Consider the following 25527-nt stretch of genomic DNA (forward strand, 5'->3'; position numbering starts at 1 on the left):
GTAGAGCATGCTTATGTAACAATTCAGGAATAAGCAACTTTAACAGCACACCAACAAAACCAATTACAACTACAATATCACATGACACAATAGTTACATCATCAATAACAGTTCATTAATTACGGTCAGTCATTAATTACACTTACATGCCAGTGAAGTACATCTTGCAGGTAACTGCGATGAGATGAGATGAGCTAGTATACTTGCACCATCACACACATTGTTACAACTAACCTTTGACTGGCTATGTCTTCTAGTAAGGTGGGGTCGGCCCTATGGTCTCCATGACAAGTGGTTCGTAGTGATATACTTCACCTTGTTCAAATGGTACAGGCTCAAATGAACTGCAGTGAGATGGTTTAGTGACCACACTAGAATCTAGATGACTTGTGACCAACCCAGGTGTCCTTATTTTCCCAGTCAGCTTATATAATAAGGGATGTGGTTTATACAGGTGTCCTTACATTACATAGTTCCAATGTATACATTAAACAATCACAAGATCATTACCATTGAGGTTACTAACAAAGACGGTTGCTGTACATTGGATTGCTTGGACACCACTGGTTCACTAGTACTGCTAGCCATAGCACTTCAGAGCCTGATAAGTTAGAATGTATCTGTGTACAATGAGTAGTACAGTATATGTTGTGATGTTGTGTGTGGAGATGAACCCTACTAAATCATCCAGTAATGATTCCTTGTTCTTCTTCTTCGCCTTTTCTAGTTTCCATTCTCTCTTCTTTCCTTTACAACTCCTTCTCTGCTTGCTCCATATCCTTTGTGCCTGGAAGGCGTGATTGTCCCATTCCTACAGAAACAAGTATACACAAAAAAATTGGAATTTTCAACTAGAGTAGGGACTTTAGCACATTGATAAAAAGTATTGAAACAAGCTGGAGTATAGTGCATGATATTAAATCATGGCTTCCCTTCATAATGGAAATTGTCTGTATTTTTCATAGTGGCTAGTTTGATTGCAGAGGTGCTTTTCGAACAGTTCTTAATTCGTATTGCTGTGTAATGGGTTGAACATATCTGACAACGAAACGTAATGGATAATTCACATCCCTACTGTGCTCAAGATACTAATGCACAGTAGGGATATAACGCTTCTTATTGTTTTACTGTCACACGCTACCACCAAATTGACACTGACCTTTCGCTGTCGGCAAAGATGAATGGGACACAAAGGAGGACACTAAGTCCTATGTATCACAACACTAACAAGTGAATACATATACAAAATTCTAGCAAAATAGGCAGTGTTTTTTCAATCATACTTCTAGTTTAGGTGTATATGTGCATAAAGATCGGATAAGAGAACAGTCCCCTTGATTTTAGAATTGTTAAAGGTAACCTTAGCTGTTTGTTCTACAAACCAACAATAGTAGTAGATCTTACACACTCGCTAGTGGTGAAAACTGAAAAGGTTAAGTACTAGAGAAGAATGCTACATGTGTGTAGACAACTATGTGTCTCTTAAGGCATTGTTTACTATGAAAAAACAGAGTGCTCATGGTGGAGTCTTTGGACTATAACATGGAATTTGGTATTGCCTCGTGCTGTATTACAGTGGAACCTGACAGTTGAATCCGAACCCCTTGGGACCAGGGGTGATGCATAAGTATGAAAAGTCCATATCTCTGAAACTGTGTATAAAATAGCATAAAGAAAGGTTCAGTATTATCGACTACATATAACAGTCACTACTCTAATAGTTTGGTTAACTGAGAAGCCGGATAATTGGGGTCCGGGTCCACTGTAGTAGTAACTCAAGAATGGAAGAACATATATGATTTGTTCTGATCGATGCCATGTACAAGTTGAATAATCTTCGTATGCAGAGCAGATTATAACTAGTCTTCACTGATCTGACAGTATGTCAAATCAAAGTCAAAGTTGATCTGACATCGTATAACAATGCAAGTGCAAAGTAGCAGCATGCATAATCATGCCAAGCTAGGGGGATCTGGGGCATGCCCCCTTAGAAAATTTTGGATTTTCAATGCTAACCTTGATGGAGATTGCAAATGATGAGTATTTTGACACCCAAAACTCCATGCACTGCGTCATTGTTAAGCCACATAATTATATGATATTACCCAATGCAATGCTTTGTGACGTGTATATTATACTTGGTTAGTTATGATAATATACTACAGTACATTTAAAAGCCCTTTAGAAGGCACTAGAATAGTGTGTGAACATGTGGTAGCATGGTGTAGATTACACTTCATCGAAAGGTGCAGGTTTGATTCCCACAGTCAGATGATTTTTGTTTTTCGTTTTTCGATTCTTTAGCCTTGGAAATTGATCATCGGACTACTATGGTATTTGAAAAGTGTGTTGTGAACATGTTTCCTATTAATAACTGCATGCCTTTCCCAATACCAGAGGCTCTTGACACCATATGCCTATTTGTTTGTAGCTAAGCAATTTGAGTTGTCTGACAAGGTATTTATTCTAATGGGAATTACTCACATCAGACCCTAAATGTGGTTGTGGATTTTTTGCAGCAATGGAATTGTCTTGCAAACACATTTTTGCTTTATGGACCCACAACAACCTAGACATTTTTGAAGCAAGGCTATGCACTGTAAGATGGACCCGTGATTATTATAGAAGCAATCATCGACTCTTCAGCAAATGTAGATGTATGTGCCATATAGAATTGCAGTGACCAAAGTGTTGTTGCATAGGGTTCTAGAAGTATTGTAAAGTGTTTGCCGTAGCACAGACAATTAGCCTCCATTGCCTTTGACATACCAACAAGAGTGTTTTTTAGTTGAATGCCTGGAGAAGATAATCAAAACATGGGAGCAAGGCAAGCATGTAAAGTTGAAGTTGTTGATGAATCATCCCTTGATAAAAAGGATGATCACATGTCTGATGACTTGAAGACTGGCTATCTACCAGATCAAGAGTTCTCTACTATATTATGAACTCTTGACCAGATGATGATGGCAGTCTGTCTGATCAAGGATGACTTATCAGATTTCTCTGACCTTCTGTCTGATATAGCTTCTATGGACCACCCATCATATGACCGTATTATATTACGGAGACTATGTACCTGTTAACAATGACCACTTAGCTGACAATGGCCATTCTGCTGAGAGTGACCACCCAGCTGACGACTTTATTGACTTGACATCAATAACGCTTCCATCTAAGATTAGAAAAAGGTAGACCAATGGGGGCTAATTTAACTTTCATTGGATTGCCCAAGAAGAAGAAATGTGTTGAAGGCCTGGTAAAGTTTTTGCTAAGAGCTGCTGAAGAGAGGCAAAGACAAATACTCGGTTGGATGCTACTAAGTCATTTGGTTGAAAAGGCTCTGTATGGTGAAAGGCTTGAATGTAACAATCTAGATAAAGATTTGCGTTTAAAATCCAACCTATTAGATGAAATGTCAACTGGGTCTAAGTTCAAGGGATTTTTAGTGATAGTGCATGGACTATAGTTTCAGCTGCAATGGTGAATTTGGAAAATACCCAAAATGAATTGCTACACGTGCAACTGAGATCTACTACTTTCTGCATCTGTTGTTTGTGAGTTTTGTCTACCATCTGAGTTGCACAGGACTGACTGTCTCTGCTGCCCCCAAGAAAGCAATGTGGTATTACTGCTTTGTTATGGAAATCGAGCAGAAGCAAAGAAGGTCACTGATATAAAGGTAATGATAAGGTTAATATCACAGTTGTAAAGCAGTCCGTGCAAAAATTTTGCAGATGCCATTTTCCATAGTTAATATTGCATTTGATCCTGAGCTTTCATGCGTGTGTTTTGACATACTGCAATACATACAATGCACACATCATGGACATACCTCACCAAACCTGAAGATATACTATAGTACAAAACCCCACGCAGGTACTTAAACTTCATCATCAATTTTAAATGTCCTATAACAATTATGACCCTTTAAGGTAATGTATGATCTTTTAAGGCAGATCTAGATCTAGAGTGAAAGAATGTAAGCAGGAATTAGTGAAATAGTTGTTCCAGGTCAAGCAATTGTGCACACAGTTCCTCAGTGTAAACTATGATATCCGCATGGTGCCAGTAATATCATAATTTTTCAGATGCACAGTAGTACTTGCCCAATTATTCAAGTTGCTTACAGCAGTAATGAGGTAAATCTGACATATAGATTAAGTGTGAAAGAAGTTTTTACCTACACACTGGACAAATACACAGATGGACAAATATGTTGGCAATTCTCCTGCCCTGCCACAAAAGTGCTATAAGAGTCCTTAGGCAGTCATGTGCCAGTACTAAAAAATTGTGAGCATAAAAGTTTGCGGATTAAAACATTGCATGGAACAGATATTACAAAATGGTGCATCAAAAAGGTCTAAAAAACAAAAAATCTATGACCTAGGCTGAAATTGAATCCAGGTTGATTATAATCACTTGGGGTTAAGGGAGGTGGACAAATTACCACAGTTGTTTGTCCCTGTAGTTTTTGACAGGAATGTAGTTCAACTTTTCAGTGATCCTTCCCTACACAGTGACCTGAGTCTTCATCGCCCTATAATGAACAAACAAAAGCACGCACAGCGGAACCTCTCTTAACAAATTCCCCAAATTAAGGACACAATAGAAAAAACTTCATTATTACATAATAAGGACAAAAATTTTGGTCCCAAAAGGTCTGGTTAATACATTTTTACCTCTGAAAGAGGAAAACCTCTATATTACAGCAAAAAGTGGCCTGGTCCCAAAATGTTCGTAATAGAGAGGTTCCACTGTATTGATTTGCTACAACAATGCTCGAGTTGCCAGATGATGAGCGTTTAAGTTTGCTAACATCCCACATCAATACATGTTAAAAGTTGAACTTTAATAAGGTGTGCACAAAAGTTACTGTTTAGAAAGGAAAGAATAAATGCCAACGCATGATTTGAACCCACGGCCTCCAACACACTAGTCAGGCATTCCACTATCTGAGCAGTTTGTGCTGTGGCTTAAGTTTTTTACACTTTGACCTTCTACACACTGTAGAGAACAAATGGAAGCACATGTGAATTCGTGATAATGATCTTAGAGTAGCCGGATGATGAGTACTTGATTATCAGCACTGATTGTGTCAATTCATACTGAGTTTGGTGAGTAAGCAGCATGACAGGTGGACAGACAGACAGGTGGTCAGACAGCTTTCAGCTTTGTAGACAGACAGATTTACAAGAAAATATAAAGTTTTAAAGTCTATTGCTTTATCATTGTAAAGTATATCTATAGTATGTTGAATCTACTCCCACAGCATCAAATATTTGATTTAGAACGAATAACAAACTATTTGCCTATTTATAATGTTTATCAATAATTTACCTTTTATTCAGGGCTGGAATATCCATGCCAGAATTTGAATGAGGAGAGTGTACATATATGTGATTACTTGGTTTAACCTTTTAGTTACTGTTTCATTCCGTCTGTGCATGCTGATTGATTTTTTAGCCATTAAGAGCTTACATAGCTAGTAGCATAGATTATAATTCTTATACCATAGATGGTAGATGCCGTTCACAATGTATATGCTATTGCTAGCATAGATATACTACTTGGGTGGAATATCTATGGCGCTTATATAGGCAAGACACTATGCATGCTCAGATTACTGTGTAGCAGCTTACACCTTAAGTATCAATATGATTATAACTGGGCCCTGTTCCAGTTCATGAAAAAAATTACTTAATGTTGCTAGCCAACATATCAATGAAACTTGGATTGATGTGCTCCCACAGCCCCACCACACAAATCAGTCTACTAGAGTAGACTAATCTATTTGTACATACGTGACTGCTGTACAAACAGACAAAGTGGTTACTATTAGTATGTGACCATACAAATACCTTTTGCTATGTTGCTGTATGGATAGATTTTTATCTATTCACACATGACCATACGAATAGCAACAGCCGATCTTTTTTGCTATTTGTACGTTGCCGTACAAATAAATTTTTATCTGTTTGCATGTGACCATATGAATAGCAACGGCCTAAAAGTAAAAGTGACTTAGATGCAAGGGACCAACAAGAACTTGTCAACAAGATCCAGAACCAACCTCCAGTCTTGCTTCCTTCAATTTGTAGGACCACGTGACCTGAGAGGCAGTGGACTGACAAAACAAGACAAGCATAGGGGGAATAGCATTTTTTTTTTCTATGAGTGAACCTTTTCAACATAAAGGTGTGCACATAATTGACGCATATAGGGTGTTTACCCATAGATAATATAGTACAAGTAGGGATTCACAACAGTGATGTCATTTCTGTAGGAACTAATAGTTTTATGTATGGACAATCCTATGCATGGTAGACCATTTGTTTCAAAAATAATATTTAATATTTGATAATAAATTTTAAATTTAATGATTTTGTACTACATTTAATATTTGATGTTGAACATTTGTTATTTGAAATTAACTATTTGATATTTGCTATTCAATTTTTATTATTTATTTGACATTCAGTATTAATTTGTTATTTGATTTTTACTATTGATTTTGATATTCAATTTTGTTATTTAATGTTTATTTATTACATTTCAGTATTTGTTATTTGATATCGTTATCAGTTATTGATATGGATATATTATCACAGTAATTATTAATCACGAGATTACTTGCAGGTACATGTGTGAGTGAGTACATCAAGGTATGGAAGCATGAACAGCAAATTGGAAGGAAGCAGCAATAATAGAGTTTATTGTCAATAATTAGGGTGATTACCACACTAGCCTTGACAAGCTGGCCACATGCCTGGCTATATGGCTGGTGTGGATGGGAAATAGCAGCGAACTAAGTATATGTGGGCACTGAGTTGCCTTATGCACATCATGCATCTTGTAAGTTAATATCATTGACACCCTTAGTTTTGTCTGCCACTGCATGGGAGTTGGTTTGTGAGGCTACCACCTTTTATAAGGTCAGACAAACTTGATTAATTGTTTCTCATCCCCACCTGCATCCCTTTATTACCCCACCACCTCTAATTTCATTATTGCTGTTATCAATCATATGCACACGTATTTTGATGCTAAGAAGGCTGGCTATCATTTTTTACAGCATAGCATTTGACCTCAGAAACGGCAGTAAAATGTAAGCACTATAGTTCTTAAAAGGCTTTAGCTAACTTTTATGGAAACAGGAAGTTGATTTGGAGTATTTTCTATAATAATGAATAATGAAAAATGAACTCCCGCCTGCATAAAAATCTGTGAATGAGAAACAAGTAATCAAGTTTGCCTGGCCTAAGTGTCTGGCTTCCCTTGTGGGGGATGATTTTAGGTTGTCTGTGTTGTTGTCTGGGTTTCTGAATTGCTTCGATCTGCCACACAGTGTATTCATGGAACATGTTCTTCCATTGGTGTTTACTTCAGGGATGAGAGTGGAGTCCCACCTGGTACAGTAATGGTTTTTGAGCCTTGCTGGTAGCAAGGGCAGTCTATCTAGCCCGGGGAAAAATCAACACTTGCAGGTATGGCATAATACATAAATAATTTAAATTACGGTGTTACATTTTAGCATAATAAATTACATATACCTTATTATGGTTTTAGGTGATGGAGGTATATAGTGGGGGAAGTTGGGCTGCCTCACCTGGTAAGCAGCTGAGAGAAGGTAAGGTACAGTTCTATGTATCTATACCAGTCACAACTCTCCCAACAGGTGACACCAAGGCATTTACCTGGTCTCATTGATCAGCAGTTGATGGAACTAGGTGTTGCCACAATTGGTGACAGAGCTTGCATTAAGAGCTGCCTGTCACGCTAAGAAAAGTATGATTTGTACTGTATTGGTACTTATTTATAGTTGATTACTATCTTTTGGTAGTACCACCAGAAGATATCAGTCAGAAGCCCAACAGATGATGGGTCATAAACCCAAGTTTGAAGTCGGCAGTATCCCTACTACCAAGTCTACTCAAAGAGGCAGTAAATGCAAACCAACATTAACATTTACTGCAAGTACTGCTAAGCATCGTCAAAGCATCTTTTAAAAATTTAATACATACATGGGCATTGTATTTTTGATCACTGAGTAAGCATTGTCATTTTATATTTGAATTAGTCACAAAGCAAAGCTTAATTGCAACAAATGCAGTAGCTGTCTAGAAATTTAAGACCCACTGCTAGCTTGCAGTACCTTATTATACGTTCATGTGAATATAACGCTGGAGTGGTTAGGCTAGCTGTCCATGCATGTATATCAAATAAAATAGCATGTGTTTCAATGTGTCCTTGCACTATTATTATCATTATTATTACTAGGACCGCGTCACGTACAACCAAGTACATACACCAATGTTGCAACCTACCCATTGGGCAAGTATAAACAGTGCCATAGGCAGCACTCAGAGCAGTGTACGTGTACTGGTGGAAATGACACATAGGCATACGTACACAGGCAAGGGAGTTTAACTGGCATCAGAAAACCACAATACTAAAACACAACCTACACAAAAACCAAGCTATATTGATAGTAGCTATATATTGTAGGTGTGACATGTCTCTCAAGATGACTCAGCAGTGAAGTGAGGCTATGCAGAACAAGGGACATGGTGAAGGCACAATTAACAATTGATCCCAATCAAGCCAATATGGCACAACAGACTCTGTTGTAACTAGAGGCCACAGGTGATGCGCCAGTATATCACCGGTGTGGCATTGGCACAGTGATCACAGTCTATAATATTATGCATACAGCCATGCACAACATACAGGAGATAGTTACACATTGTTGTATATGCAGCACTGCATCGGCTTCTTGTTTAGCTATTATACAGATTCACAGTATAGTAGATAAGTCCAGTGGAAAATAATTCCAGCCGCTAGCAAGCCAGATGAAGGATGTATAATACAACTACCACCAGTACAAGTATTACATTACTCATTACCTTGTTGTTCCAGCTGGTTGTTTATGAGCGCATCAGCTGGTATCCCAACTGGTCATCAGCTGGTTACTGATTCACTGCATGATGCCTGGAGCGCATATCCTGCACACAAAATACACAGTTACAAACATTTAAACATACTTGTAATGTTGTTGTTTACCAGTAAAGTGGCCTCTGGCCTCTCCGCAGACATTTACTAATCTTCTTCTAGTATAGCAGCGTAGCCCCCAAAATTGGCAATATTGTGCACTTTTTCATAAAACCATGAAACTTTTTGCATAAATAGTACTCCTCATGACATGTAATTTTAGATATAGTGCCATCACTGAGTTGACCTTTGGTGACCTTTACGGCCATTTTTGTTCAGAAAATTGATCATTTTTGTCTTTAACTCCCTGAGGCAGTAATTAACTTGTTAAAACATGGTGCCAAACAAATGATCTTGCTGATAGAAACAACTTGGTTTTTATTTGAAACCAATAGGTAATGTCATTACAAAGTTATGATCATTTTTACAAACTGCAAAATTTGATAAATTTACCTGCCCTTGAGGTGTGAATTACCTGTGGGCAGATGATTATGCATAAATTTATTAAATTTTGCAGCTAATAAAAATACTCATAACTTAAGAATGAAATCATCTATTGACTTCAAATAAAAACCAAGTTGTTTCTATCAGCAAGATCTTTTGCTTAGTACCATGTTTTAACAAGTTAATTACTGCCTCAGGGAGTTAAAGACAAAAATGATCAATTTTCTGTACAAAAATGGCAGTAAAGGTCACCAAAGGTCAAATCAACGATGGCACTATATCTGAAAATACATGTATTGAGGACTACTACTTATGTGGAAAGTTTCATGGCTTTATGAAAAAGTACACAATTTTTGGGTTGTGCCGCTATACTATTCGAGCAATCTGTAATTAAACAAGGGCGTGGTGCCGGGCGTTATATAGAATTACATGTACAGTAAAGTCATCAGCACGAACAGGCGTACTTATTATACGGTTGTGCCTTCATTCACAGGCGAATCTATCCCCACTTAGTTCATGTCTCTAGGCCTCGTAGTTTTCTCGAACCTTATTTATTATTTATTGATTCATTCATTATTAATGACGTAATTTTAACCGTATTTCGTATTATTCTTAGTACTTGGTTGTATAATTAGCACTTTACAGTGACCAGCACTATACTGGTAACTGCTTGTATGTTCACAGATTTACATACATAGTGGCTCTATCTGAAAATGACATCATATTGGGGAAGGGGGGGGGTGCTCTTATATTTTTGAGTGCAGCTTCCTATGGAGATCAGAATAAAATTATCTGATCAATCACCAAACAAAAAACTACAACCAACATGCGCATATGGTTATAAGATATTAAAACAAATGATTTAAGAAGCACATTGATTGTAGAGTTTGACTAAAGCCTGTATTCTTTAATTAATAGCTAACCCGTGTTAGTTATAATTCCTGATCCTCTCTAGTTTGGCTAATTTTTCCATATAGGGAATAATGAAGTCCCCTTTCTCTAAGTAGCTATGTGATGCAATTTCAAATATAGAGGTCATAATGGAATAATTTACCATAAATTCAGTATAATGAGGATGCATGACAATACTGAGCAAGCACCTCTTCTGTCACCAATTGTGGCAACATGCACCTATATAGTTCTGTCAATTGCCGATCAGTGACGCCAGGTACAAGCCTTGGTGTTACCTGTCAGATGTCACAGACTTGTAACTAGCATATTTATTTATATTAAGGTGCAAAGTGTGTAGGAGGTAACAGATGCATGCAATATTGCCCGAGCTGGTAAGGCGCTACCCTCAATTGACAACACTATTATCATTTTCACCTCGGATTGAGCTTCGCTGCTTCCTTCAAATTCGCTGTTCATGCTTTCACACCTTGATGTAGCTCACACTTGTACCAAGCAATCTCGTGATTACTGTAGAACCCAATAATTACTGCGATACTGTATCCGTATCAATAACTGATAAATGATAAATGCTGAAATGTAATAACTAAAACAAAATTGAATATCAAATAGTAAAAATCAAATAATAAATATTGAATATCAAAATAATATCAAATAGTAAATACCAAATAACAAATGTTCAACGACAAATATTAAATGTAGTACAAAATCATTAAATTTACTTTTATTATCAAATATTAAATATTATTTTTGAAACAAATGGCCTACTATACAATCCTGTCATGGAAAAATCAGTCCGGGTAAAATCGGTCCGGCTGGACCGATTTTGGATACCAAAACTGGTCTGGCCGGACTGATTTTGGCGTATATAGTCCAGCTAGACCATTTTTGGCATCCAAATTTGGTTCAGCCTGACCAAAAGTGGTCCAGGCAGGTGTGAATTTTTTTATTATCATTTAAAGATTTTACAGTGTAAAAAAGCAGTGACAAACAAATCTACGAGATGACTACACGGTCAATAGTATGTATAGCTAGTTATGTATAGCTACCAATGCAGCAGTTAAGTATTATTCCATGGCACTGGGTAGTGGGTATAGGGTAGAATTGTAAATATTTGGTGTCAGGAACCACTGCATGGCCTGCAAACTACAATATTACGAGTAGCATAGTTTCGTTTCCCGGGCTGATTTATGGAAAAATAATACTTATTAGGTAGAAACTAAATTCCATGTCATAGCTATAAATATGCAACGATTAACACAGTCACAAAATTAATATTGTTTTAATTTAAAGCAGTGTGGGATGATAACAGTCCTGCATCCTTCTTCATATGAGATTGAACCTGAGAGCATTTTCAGTGGTGTATCTATACTTGATTAATATTGCCATACATAATGACTGTACATAGACCAAAGCACTTCATTCCAGTGATGATGCCTGACATGCTCATTATTTGAGATTCATAAATGAAAATAGCTATAGCTAAGTTTCCTGCAGTGATCCGTCACAAACAAATTACAAGTCAAACCTTAGTTTCTGGCCACCCGCACGCATGTAAAACCTGGAACCCCAGTTTATGAGGACTATTAATATCGCAGGCGCTTAAGTGCACATGACCCAGTAGAAACCTAGGACACTGATTTTTTAAACACGGCAAAAGATTGAGATACTCTAATAGAACAGTCAGGGAGTCTAGCTAATACAGCACTCACACTATACCCTTAACTCTACTGCACTACTAAAACGTTTCTGACTAGTTTTGTACTTGATTATATAGATACTTCTGTTACCAGTAATCAAAGAAGCTTCAGTATGTAGCATTGACTACTAGCCTAATAGGTCATAGCCTGTTTTAACTTTCCTAACTGAATTCAAATGTGGTCCTCTGTAATGATTAGTCTAGTAACTCTTCTAGTGGAACTTCCTTATCACTGAACACTGGCACACTGACTGGATAGCCAGTAATATTAGGTGAACTCAAACTTCAAAATTTCTATGACTAATCAATAACTGTATGGTCCTACATTGACAAGTCCTTAGTTAAAACATCAACTCCCACGTGATCACTAAAAAACACTAGCCTGGAGTAATCAATGATTGACAGTTATATAGGTTTACCGAATAGCTAGAAACACATAGTGGGCTAAGACTTCAGATTTGAATGAAGAGTTTCTGATGTGCATATATTCCATTGTGGATCATTTTCCAACTTACCTTGCTGACATAGCTAACGAGACATCTCACTTGGAAAGTAAAAGTAGCTATACACAAGGAGACTGCTTGGCTATACATTGTTGTGCTCAGTTGTTTTTAAGCAACGTAGCTAGCCATCAACAATTTTCTTAGTGCATTTTTGCAGAAGCATAATTACTTATGCTGTAAGAATATTCAATTTGGTTAATAAACTAAAATCAGCATGAATGAACAAATAATAATACTAGTGGCGCCTGGTGGAAGATTGGATGTTTAAGGTGAAGAAAGTGGATGGCTCAATGTCATAGTATCGATTGAGTATTTTGTATGTTTCAATCATACCACCTCTTTGGCATCTCTCAGCTTAGGGTTTGACTTGGTCTTGGTTACAGGTTCAGAATCAGCCTCACTCACATTCAATGCCACGAAAATCATTGGTGCCACACCTGAGCAACCATAGTCTCGTCAACACAGACTATACTTTTTCTCTTGTCATTTGGTCATATGTCTTTATTCCCAACCAAATGACAAAAGAAAATAATACAGTCTGTGTATAGCAAAGAAGTTTTGAGACAAACTGGCTGCAAACCAACGTTATTTGATAACACTCACTTAATCTAATAGTGAACAGGAAACTGTCAAGGTAAATTCAAGAAGAAGCAAAGTGAGATATGGCCACTCAAAAGTCCCTACCTGCAATGAGGCAATGGGTAGTCACTTCCTTACCATCAGTTGATACACTTGCTACCAAGATTAAGAATTTTGATTGTCGAAATTTTGTCTTGATTGCTTAACCTATAAAAGGGCCTTGATTCTTGATCATCTACTGTAAAATCCAGTAAATTCTTGTGTTGCTACAAGTTAGCTTTCAAAGACCGTCACTTTTGCAGACATCTTGATCACTTGATTCACTGTACAAAGCCCCTTGATTGAATCTTTATCCCAGTCGTGACTCATTTCATTGCCCATAGTGACATCACCGTTGCAATCCTTCCTTAGGCCACTTCAACTTGATTTCCTGTTTCCCGTCCACCACCTGCATGATTTTTTTTTTTAGCCAAGCCATTATTCTGTAAACTGACGTATTCTAAGTATCATGTGATTGTTTAGTCCAGATTCTTAATTAGACACAATGGAACACATGGCACCAGCAAGTGTACTGACTTTATGATAATGCTGCAGGAACAGTGGCAGATTTAGGAGGGGGTGGTTTCAAGGTTTCCACGGAAACCCCTTTTACAATTGATTATGCAACATTTGAGTATTTAATTAAATATTGCAGCGTGCACCTGTAATAAGCATCCCTAAGATTCGTATGGGTGATAAAATCACAAAGAGTTATACATACAGTATTATGTTAGGACTTTTTGCACTGGCGAAACTTCATACTTTTGCCTTTGAAATGCATTCAACAGCATGTAGTGACCTTTTTTTGGGTCTTCGGCTTACAGCTAGGCTGAAATTGCAATTCCAGAGTGGAACCTGAACCCCCCTCTGAGATCCGCCACTGAAGAAATTGTTCTTAGTTTAACTATGTTACAAGTTAATGACGAGGATAGTCAAGCATTATTCCTCACCAGTGTTGAGTGATCTTCGTATTTCAGGTCACAAGTACACATTAGATGCTGCAAGTGCAGCTGTATAGTAGTAGCTAAACACGCCTTGTGGCTGTGTAATGGTATGTACAAAACATGTGTACTGTGTTCACGAGTAGTAGTTAGCATAATGGAATAATGGAATTTGCCACCCACCCACATGGCAAAGTTTGTTTGGCTAGGACGCCGGGGAACAGGAAATCAAGTTGGAGTGGCCTTACCTCGCTCCTTACTATATTATCTATGGTTTATCCCATCAATACAGAAAGAAACCATCATGATTGATGAATGTGTACAAAAAAAAAAAAGAGACAAGTATGTAAATCCTCGGACTAACATGTGACCACAGATCTGATCTACACAGTAGTCAGTTGTGGGCATGGCCGCAAGGAAAAAAAAGTGTAACTACATGCATACATACATACAAGAAAAAAAACCCTGTAAGGTAACTACATAACCTAGTTCAGTCAGTCTGGGTCGATAGTCCATTCTTTACAGTTCATCCCAAAAAAGATCCTCTGAGATGCAGAAATTGATGCCCCAGCCATTTTATTCAAAACAGCTCTAACAGACTTAATTAAATGCTGGTACACTCACAGGTGACTCGGTGTCCACACACGTTCACTAGTGGTTTCATTGATTGTTTCTGGTCCTCGTTTCTGGTACTGACTTGTGCACATTTGTTCCATTTCACGTGCACATTTGTTCCATTTCACGTGCAAGCACACGTGCACCTGGTCTCAGAATTTCCCCATTTTATATTACGTAATGCATCCGTCCAGTGCATGGGGGGTATTTAAATAATGAGATGATATGCACCGTCAGCCTTGTAATCAGTTGAGTTGAACATTTCTGTAACGAAACTCATGCAGAACGAAACAAGCTGATAGCAAGAGTGACACGTAGACGAGTGAGTAGTGATGGCCACTATCAACTCTACGATTGAGGATCACGAAGCCCTCGACGAAACCCTAAACACAGTTACCATTGAAGGTGTCACGTTCTATCAAGTGAGTGTGTGGTACTCATGTATACTGTGGTCTTATAGCTCAGGTCTTAGTCTGAATGTAGGTAGTTAGGCCCCTATTCGGTGATTATTAGTTTCTCATCCAGCCTTTCTAATTATTATGATGCGGGCGGGAGGGTATTACCATTATGCCATTATTTTATAATATTAACACACTGATGTACAGACCTTGTCCAAATTGTCTTTCTTTCTTACTACAAACATTTCCTTTACCAGCTGATTCTACTTTTCGTGATTGCCAACTGTTTTTCGACAGTCAACTGAAAGCCTGCTTTGATGAAGTCGATAGAGCACGATTGCAACTGACACTGCAGCAATTTGCTAAGGAAAACAACAGTTCTCCTGGTGATATATAGCCCATTGTAGCGTTCATCAACAAAAATTATAACAGTTTGGTATCACGTGTTCTTCTGAGCATGCGCAGAGTAAATAATGGCTTACCATGCGGTAGCTTAAGATGGATGCGGGCGGTGGATGAGAAACATAGGGGCCTTAAGCCAGTTCTTTCGTCAGATCTTTTTCTATCTTTTATAGCCTCAGTAAATATTTCGAGGGGGGAATTTTCGCTGATTTTGCGGTTTTGGGGTATCAGAGAAAATTTTAAGCCTGAAAATATTTTGAAAGTGTTTGCAAATCGTCTAAAATTTTATTTTTAGCAACATTGCCAGAGATGCCAAGGTTCACAACCACTTACGGCCCTGACCAGATGCACCACAGAGCCCCCATACGGTTTTTTAAAAAAACTTTTTTTATTTTAAAGGATAGAAGAACTGGCCCTAAATTAATGGTTATCTTATAGGAAGGCTCTGCACATAACTTACCATGCACATTCAAAGTAGCATATACAAGTTAATAGAGTAATTGTCATTTACAGGATGTAATGGTGGAATGCATATTAAGGCCAGGCAAACTTGACTACTTGTTTCTCATCCATAAAAATTTGGATTTCCATGTGGGCGGGAGGTCCTTTTTTCATTATTCATTATTAAAATACTCCAAATCAGTCTGTTACTATAAAGGCTAGCTATAAGAAGTAGCATCTACGTTTTACCACTGTTTCTGAGGTGCAAGTGACATTTGCTGTGCTGTAAAATGATAGCCAACCTTCTTAGCATCAAAATACATGTGTACGTGATTGATAATAGCAATAATGAAATTAGATGTGGGCGGGTAAAAAGAGATGCGGGCAGGGATGAGAAACAATTAATCAAGTTTGCCTGGCCTAACTGGTAGTTCCTCATACCACATAAACCTGATGCATCTATTATATTAGTGCAGTGGATAGCTAAACTTAGCTTCATTTATTTTTCCTCGATTCAACTGTGGTCACTTCATGTCTCATCAGTAGCTCTCAGCTTCAGATAGAACTAATCACACAATGAATGGTAACACTGCCACACACTCTCCCATCCTTGTAAGCCCACCAAACTTGATCTAATGCCTACTTTAGTGCATTTATAATTTTAATGTTTAAAGATAGAAGTGCCAATAAGCACAATTACTGTATTTGGTTGTAGTTACATGGACTTGGAGCTTGTAATTGTTGAAGATAGCTGAGAAGAGTATAGCCGCTCTGCAATGCGTGAGATTAGCAGTTCTGTGCATGTGAGCATGAGATTGCATGCAGATGAGTGACCCAATGAGACGCGGTATGTCTGCATTGCTCAACTTCAAAATATTTGCCCCTCGAAATATTTACACTATATGGTATGCATTTATATCCCACCGCTTAAATTAAAACTAAAATTAGATCTGGCATTTTTTGATGACTGTTGAGTAAAAAATCTTATTCTGTTGCTCAAGTTTAGTGGTTTTCAACCAACTCAGTAGTGCAAGAAGAGTAGCAAGTGCACTCATGCCTACAATATTCTACATTTTAATGATGGTGACAGGCAAATAACAGATGACAATTAAGTGAATACTCTAGGTTTGCATATCAAAAAAATTATAGCTGGTAGAAAAAGTTAATGTGAGTGCTCTGGTGAAAAACATAACTTATAGGTTAGGTCTCAACATGACTCATTCATTGCCTAGATTCATGTGGCAAGCCTGTTTTTCTTTTGTGTTTGGATGGGAAAAGGGTCTAGTGTAGCTCCAGTAGTCATTGGCTCAGGGTAGTTGGAAAAGGCGGATAAGGTCGGACGCGGACACAGACATTTTCAAAAAGCACTTTTACATTTATATTTTTCATATCTAATGCTGCTTTTACAGCAGTCTTCGCTTCCAGACCCAGGCGTTGATAGTCATAGCGCTTATCCATTTATAAGCGCATGTGCGAAGGACTAGACCAGCACTCCACAGCATGCCAAATACCATGTAGTGTTGTACACATGCTCTAAAGTCTAATATAGTTGTAGAGGTTAGCTTGTATGCCCCATGCAACTTAACTTAGCAGGCCAAATCCACAATCTTACGTCTTTTAGTATAAGGCGCAGGCGCTTATACCAAGTGTTGAGGGTTTCAAGGCTACGAGATTAGGTTGGGACATGCTAGATTAATCTCTATGACTATAAATTATATTTCTAGAGCACGTATACAGCACTACATGGTCTTTAGGGTGCTAGTGTATCCTTCGCACATGCACTTATATAAGTGCTATGACAAGATCGACGCCTGGGTCTGAAAGCAAAGACTGCTGTAAAAACAACATTAGGTATGAAAAATAACTGTTATATAAATATAAAAATGCTTTTTGAAAATGTCTGTGTCCACGTCCGTGTCCAAGTCCGACCGTATCTGCCTTTTCCAACTACCCATTGGCTCAAAACCACCACCCAGACACTCAGGAAACTGATTGGTCAAGATTTATAGGTAGCGGGTGCAAACAATGCTTGCATAGTAAGCTCTGACCTGTATAACTGGCCACAAGTGAGGTGTGTTCATGAAATTAAGATCTTGATCAATCACAACTCTGACAGACTGTGCTGGCTGGATGGCAATTCCATGCATCATTTGCACCTTGTTATTTGTTATTTACTAGCCTTTAATTTGTGGCCAATATCAACCAGTTAACATTTTATCTGGAACATAAATCATGATTAGCTATTGGAGTTGCAACACAAAAGAAAACCAAGTGGTTTGGCCATGAGAGACATTCATCAGCTTTTGCAGCATACCGTATACATACAAATTTTCAAGGTACGTAATTTGCATGGATCAATTAATTCAGTGGTTTTATTTTCGAGGATTGCTCAAGAGAATATCTATTAGAAAGCGTAGGGTTACCCTGATAATCGATACTTTTCAAGGATGAAAATTTCACAGAAAGCCAAGCAATCGCGAAATCTGTGAAAAATTACATCCCTTGAACATTTGTACTTATACAGTACATTTATAGTATCTTTACTGTAGATTGATTATGATCAAGATAATTATGATGAGACAGATTCGATTGATCCAGATGTAGCTGAAAGGAGAAAAGAATGTGGTTGGTGGGGATATCACAGTAAGAACTCTCCTGATCGGCTGCCTTCACGTGATCTAAAAGCTGTGCTTGATGACAAGGCAAAAATCTTAGAAAATGACCCAAACTTGGATTCAACTGGTGTTTACATTTATATAAACAGAAGGAATGATAAGAAGTATATTGGAAAGGCAGCTAAACAATCTTTGCTCCAAAGACAACAGCAGCATTTGAGATCTGCTACACATTCAAAGGGCCAAGTTGGAAAGTTTGACCGAACCCTTTCCAAACAACTTGAAGCAGATGGTTGGGATTTCATTGCAATACCATTTTCAGATCCAGAGAAAATAGATGAAGTAGAGAGAAATCTGGTCCTTCTATATAAAACCTATCAGGATAAGTGTGGATACAATACCCAAATCCCTGGAGGACGATAAAATAACAGGACAACATTACAAATAGTTGTTTTGTTTTCGGGTCATACATATAGTGCATATTTAGTTTTGTAAGGGTGTATGATAACATTGAAACCTGAAAATGCAAAATATGATAATTGTGTATCTGCTGCTCACTTCACACATATATACTATCAAGGTGCACAGACAGCAAGTGCACCCCCCCTCGCTCTTTACCCATTACAACCATTTGCAATACTTGAATCAAAGCAACTGCATGGACTCCAAAAGGAAGGAAGGGGGAGATGTGTTTACTTCCCACCCTCAAACCATAGAAATAGGATGAAGACGCTCTAATGGAGCATTCAAATACTCTAACAGAGCAGTCACTGTATGCAATTATAGAAATTCTTTAGATGTTTCCCATTAACAAACATTATCTAGGAGGCTATACAAGTGCCCATGGAATTAAATGCTAGTTGTTATACATGTGGCTGTCCATAACCATATGACACAAATTATGAATATCCAAATCTTTAATAAGTATCATGCTTGCATGACTAATATGTTTGTGGAGATATTCACAATCAGTGTAGCTTTTAAATGGACAGTGTATAGGCTTAGTCAAAATAATCAGTACATTTTGGTCCTATATGAAGGTAAAGGCACTGCCTGTATACCAAATCAGCACAAAATGAGTCGCATAGAATCAAATAAGCTAGTATTGATAGAATTGGCATTTGCAACAAAAACATATTTCAATTTGCTGTTTAAGATCTATACACTTGAATAATGCCATGCATGCTTTATTGCATGGAATGGGTAAAGTCTGAATTGAAGTACAGTGGTTCCCTCCAGCTATAACGGACACTTTGGAACTAAAATATCATGCATAATCCATATGCAGCAAAATTGCCAGCTGTAACAGAAGTTTAGGCCTACATTTATATACTCTTTCATAGGTAAACATGTACTTGTTACCACTAAAATCTTATAGAGAATTTTTCTGTTGCATTTGCATCTGTACTTAATTCAGGGAATTGTTTTAAATATTTTGTACAGTACCATGCACCTTTGAGACATCTATATAGTTATGAACTGGCAATGCATGGATTGCATGATGTTATAGCACTATATAGAGTATCAGTAGAAATCTGCATTTATCTTTCTCAACTTCTGTTGATCAAGAATAGAGGTCCCCATCCAACATCACTATATACATTCAAACATATCATAGTATAGGATGTATGGCAAATACCTAACTTAACCAATGCAATATGTCGGAATCAAGGAACTTGAAGAGGTCCTTTCATTTGTTTCTTTTTATTTTCTGTGGCTCTGGAGACATGGTAGAACCATTAAACCATTGACAGTGTCTTAACCCCATAAATAATCTTCACACAACCATATAGCTATTACTGAGTAAAAAGCACAAAAGCTATTAACTGATAATGTTTAACCAATAGCTCAAGATTGGATAGACCCGACCCGTATTACAGCAAAAAGTGTTTGTGAGATCATTTTAATCTCTACCTTAAGGATGCTCTGCAGGGGCGGATCCAGGAGATGGAAAGGGGAGGGGTACAAGTTGTAGGTGGTTGGAGAGAGCCAGATTCTCTTGTTAGTTGCTGCATTTTTGAAGCAGCAAATAATCACCCTTTAGTAGTGTCTTACTTTAGCCATTTTGGGCCTTTGCAGATGGTTGTGAAATATTAAAAGCTCTGAATGTCTTAATCAACAGGAAAATGTCCATATTTTCATAAGTCTTATAACTGATCTTGGCCTGAAATAAAGTTTAGTAATTTAATTTTTAATCAGAAGTATAGCTGACTCCTCTACAAGGTGGGGGGGAATTTTCCCCAAATGCCCCATCCTGGATCTGCCATTGCTCTGTACAGTTCATGTATGGCTCCCATGAAATTACCATAACTTACAAATGGTTTGGGCAAATATACTGTACTTTCTTACTGGATATAAGCTAACACTAGAACACACTTTAGTCCAAACCCAATTGCTAATTTGCTGCAGAATGCGAGTTATAATTTTTCCCTTTAAATTAGAACTAGTCTTACAGTATACATACTAGAGCCTTGATACTTTCATGATACACTATACAAAACAGTACAAACTTCCAGTTTGATACTGCCACCAATCTTGCTTTTCACTTCCATGCTATTTGTCACCCAAAGTTGCTATCAAAAAACCGCAAACACTCTTTTTTAGCAAAATTACTACAGTAACTAATCCAAAATTTTCATGCCTTTTGGGTGAAAAATTATAGACTAGTTCTATTTTAAACATAAGGGTGTAGAATGGCAAGGGTATACCTGTTGCCTAATACACAGGTGCTAAAAATTCAGTAATAAGCCACAGGCTAATTAACGTCCATAATATTTGCATCAGCATAAAAGAGATAACCTGTTTCGCCATGTGACTTGGGAAGCCTTACGCAAACTGTACATAGCATCCTTAAATATATAGTTTTGTATCAAGTTGACTTGATCAGAAAAGAAAGGATTTAATTTGTTCTTTGCATGAGTCCACTTATTATATCACTAATGATTCCTATTATCTTCTAATTTCTCCTACTTTATATTTTATTGTTTAAATTTGTCAGGGGCGGATCCTTGCAGGATATTGCTGGGAGGGGGGGCACACAGGTAGAAGTCACTCCACAGTGTGCAAAGCACTGAAATTCACTGAAAGTTGTTGATAATTCAACATTGGAAGTATGAATGTTAATAGTATAGTTGAGTTAAAAACCAGAATTAATATAATGCAAAGGTCTAGGCTGCTCCCTAAGGAAATTAACATTCTGATGTTGGCAATTTTGACTAAAATATGTAATTAATGTTTATGAAAATGCTGAATGCTACTAAGCTGGTATATGGTAGCTATAAACTCTATAAGGAAACTGAAAAATTGACCTTTTGAGAATAATTTTGTACTAATTTTGGCTAAAATTAAGCTGAAACATATAATGCATTTTATTGAATGTTCAAATCAAATCAACAAAACAGAATTAGCATAAGGTCCCCTGCACAAGCATCATAAACATGTGTGTAGTTGCATGATTTTTCATCTCCAGAGTAAACACTATAGGGTGTGATAGAGTCAGTAACTCAACTTAGAACAGGTGCTTTAGTTGCTTAAAATGACAAACAGTGCTTTATAATTATGTTACTGTTGACCGTTTTATTAGAATAAATGACTGTTCTATTAGACTATCTTGATTTCTAAATGTAGAGGGTGCTCAATCCACCTATTTCCCCTTGTGCTATGCCAGGGGCGGTGGAGCAGGCCAAAGAGTGAGGGGGCCAGGCCAGCTGTGAGTTGAAGACCAAAAAAAAAAAAAAAAAAGGTCACAGCCTGCTAACAATAGCTGCTCTCCACCAATTATATCTCCTTATTTATAACTACACATGCGTAGCTAAGTAATTTACTACACTGCTTCTCTGAATACTGTGACTGCTCTATTATGTATATAGTTAAGTAACTTATCGTAATTGTATATATTTTTATAGTTTATTATTGTAATTGTACATACGTATATATAATTAAGTAACTTGTCGTAATTGTACATACTTATATAGTTAAGTAACTAATTGAAATTGTACACATGTAATTGCACATCAACATTATACCCCTGGAGGGTCCTGCTGATTAACAATAAATAATAAATAATTAGAGTATTCAGATCCTGACTGTTCTATTAGAGTATCTCGATCTTTTCTTACAAACAGTGTTCCAAAAAAGTTGGGGGGCCATGGCCCCCCTGGCCCCCCGTCTCCACCGCCTATGTGCTATGTCTATATGGGTAACCAGTGGCGGATCCAGATGGGTTTCTGGGGTTTCGATTTAGCTCAGTGATAGTCTAAATACATAAACATTGTTGTACTGACATTTTGTCATAGTAAACAACTATATACCACCATAGATAATATACACCCCTGGGGGTGTATATTATCTATGATACCACTGTATTTCAGTAGCATGCATGCAGCTGCACTTAACTAACACCATTCATAGCTATTAAACCCTCAGCAACACTTCACTTTTCATCCCCCACTGCATTAAAAACGATCGATATACTCTAATAGAGCAGTCAAGTAATTACTCTAATAGAACAATCAAAGCTATGCAGCTTATATAGTTATCATCTTTGCCTAGATAGCTATAGTATTCACAGTTTAAAGCAATGGGTTTATTGTAATTGCTAACTACAAGTAGCCTAAAATCCAATTCCAGAGCTTCTAAAATCTCAAAATTTTCTGGAGAAATGTTATCAGATTCCTTATTCAGCTATACCAACTTTCAGAAACCCCCTTTTAAAAACCTAGATCCGCCACAGGTAATAGTTTGCTAGAGCAGATTTATTATATTATATCATAAACTGCATAAAAAATGTTTGAATTATGTCTGAGGTGCCTAGCTATGTTCAATGAGCAACACTATATAAAAAATCTGAAAGGGGGGTTACTCCCCCTCCCCCACCGATCTACCCCTGTTTGTAACATATATAGTTTACTAATTATCATTATTACTAACACTGAACCAAAGGAAAAAAATGGCACCAGACTGATATGTATGAGAAAAAATATGGCTATAAAATGATGCACCCCCATACTAGCTACTAAATAAGGAGTTGCCATATAGTTTTTGGGTATTTATATGCTCTGCCATTACCAGCTATACACATGGAATCATGCATGATATGAAACTTGCCTAGCTTATTTCACCTGTTGCTTGCACTACAACTGAAAAGAAATGGGATGGAGGAAGGGTATAGTAGCTAAGTCCCTTGATACGTGCACTGTGTACAAGCTGTATATAGTACACATATATAGTACACCAAAAGGCACAATGTAGGGCTAAAGTTGGCATTGAGCTGAATCCTGAAAACATGCATTTAATAATGGAATTACACAAGTTCCTGAAATTTGGTTCAATTGTAGTGCTGCTTGACCCCACTAAATATATTTTAAAATCTTTTAGCAAAGGTTTACTTCAACACCTAAAAACAATTCTTCATTAAATTATGCTTTATTAGGCCTCTGGAGACTACAGCATGGTAAAACTCTTGGTGAAATAGTGTCTGCCAGTTGTTGGATGTAGTGGAATGACTGAATTAGTGAATACTGCCTATTGATGGTCACATTAGATGAGTCAGTCTCATGTAATGGTATAGCTAGTTATGGTGTTACAAGATGGTCGTCACGCAGTACAATTCTTTCCTGTTAGTGATACCACATGAAAAATAGCCAATAGGATGATTTGTTCAAATATGAAATGTGTCTGCCCGCCTATCATTGGTTGATTTTCACATAGTATAATTGAGTGCAGCTGACAACAGATGCACAATCCACTGTATAATTGTATAAGTGGGTACCCCCCACACATCCTCCCTCCAAAACTAAACGATACTATAATTATTTTCCTCAGTATAGATAGTATCATTCTGTCCATATGGAGCTTGAAGATATAGACTTGATGCTGTTTGTATTTGTATTTTGAGGATAAAGGCTTGTGCCTGTACATCAATAAACAGATTTTGTACTTATAACTATACTAATTATTATGTAAAATCAAATAAGCAATTACTGTGGTGTATGTCCAGCTGTGATTTAAAAATCATTAACAGAGGGAGAATTAACAATAAATTGGGGTAATAAATTCCAGTCATTGATTATAGTATGTTACTATAAAATTTAGATCTTGTTTGTGATGTTTGAATAATTTCTTTGTGTGACCTCTTGTTGCAGTAGAAGTGGGTGAAAGGCGGCCAAACTCAAGCTATTTATTGTTATAAATGATTAACTATGTCATAGTTGCCTTTGAGAATTTGGTACAAGTATCTGCACCCCTCGTCTATGGTGTTGTAAAGATGGTAGGTTTAGATGTCTTAATCTGTCGTAATGTATGATAAATGCCTGATAGATGGAATCATTTTGTTTGCTTTACGCTGTCTTTCAAGTTTTTGATTGTCAGTTTTATTTATTTATTTTTTAATCTTAAGAACTTAATTTTGTTGCTTCAGTGCTGGCCAGCCGAAGAACCAATTTTTAAATTAAGCTTTGCCAAAAATTGGCTCCACTCATGATATGCATTAAGCAAACATGTGCTCCATTATGATATTTGGTCCATTAATTAAATTGTTTAAATTTCTCTATAATTATGTTAATGAACTGCCATCACTTGTCTACTGATGTTTGCAGATGATATGCAAGCTCTATTGTACTATCTGTTCTTCTGAAGACTGCATGTCTTATAAAATATCTTGCTTGGCTGGTCAAAACATTGGTCATTATCTTTTAATATTTTAAAATGCAAGATTTTACATATTGGCAATACTCAATACACCAGCAATTATACTATAACAGGAATCTAACTGGAGCTATTAGATAGCATTCGAAATGTCTTGGCATACACACATTCACACAGACACAGTATAGTTTAAAAGGCTATTAAAAACTCTTAATTGTTGAATATAACACTACCACTCACTATTTTTCTCTTCTGGTGTGGGGCACTTCACTATATATATTCAATCATTATGAAGATTCAAGAGGATGC

The 25527-nt window shown here is 37.1% G+C and overlaps 1 protein-coding gene and 2 long non-coding RNA genes across 4 annotated transcripts; 2 read left to right on the forward strand and 1 right to left on the reverse strand.

Moving 5' to 3' along the window:
- Positions 1–30: 30 nt before the first annotated feature.
- LOC136251812 (uncharacterized) lies at positions 31–14845 on the reverse strand. 2 transcript variants are annotated; one of them, XR_010699207.1, is made up of 3 exons: positions 14727–14845; positions 680–811; positions 31–620 (listed from the first exon to the last, which is right to left on the reverse strand). It is a non-coding gene; the product is annotated as an uncharacterized lncRNA (long non-coding RNA). The 2 variants fall into 2 exon arrangements; XR_010699206.1 differs by having other exon boundaries at positions 31–174; positions 235–811.
- On the forward strand, positions 7396–8068 carry LOC136251809 (uncharacterized). Its single transcript, XR_010699205.1, has 3 exons — positions 7396–7627; positions 7676–7785; positions 7841–8068. It is a non-coding gene; the product is annotated as an uncharacterized lncRNA (long non-coding RNA).
- Positions 14846–14916: 71 nt separating the features above from the next.
- LOC136251813 (uncharacterized) lies at positions 14917–19119 on the forward strand. The gene is made up of 2 exons (XM_066044220.1): positions 14917–15139; positions 18508–19119. Exons 1-2 carry the CDS (start codon positions 15050–15052, stop codon positions 18994–18996), a joined length of 579 nt encoding a protein of 192 aa, XP_065900292.1. The 5' UTR covers positions 14917–15049; the 3' UTR covers positions 18997–19119.
- The last annotated feature ends 6408 nt before the right edge of the window (positions 19120–25527 follow it).

Source organism: Dysidea avara, chromosome 3 (genome assembly GCF_963678975.1).
Source record: "Dysidea avara chromosome 3, odDysAvar1.4, whole genome shotgun sequence".
Taxonomy (NCBI): Eukaryota; Metazoa; Porifera; class Demospongiae; order Dictyoceratida; family Dysideidae; genus Dysidea; species Dysidea avara.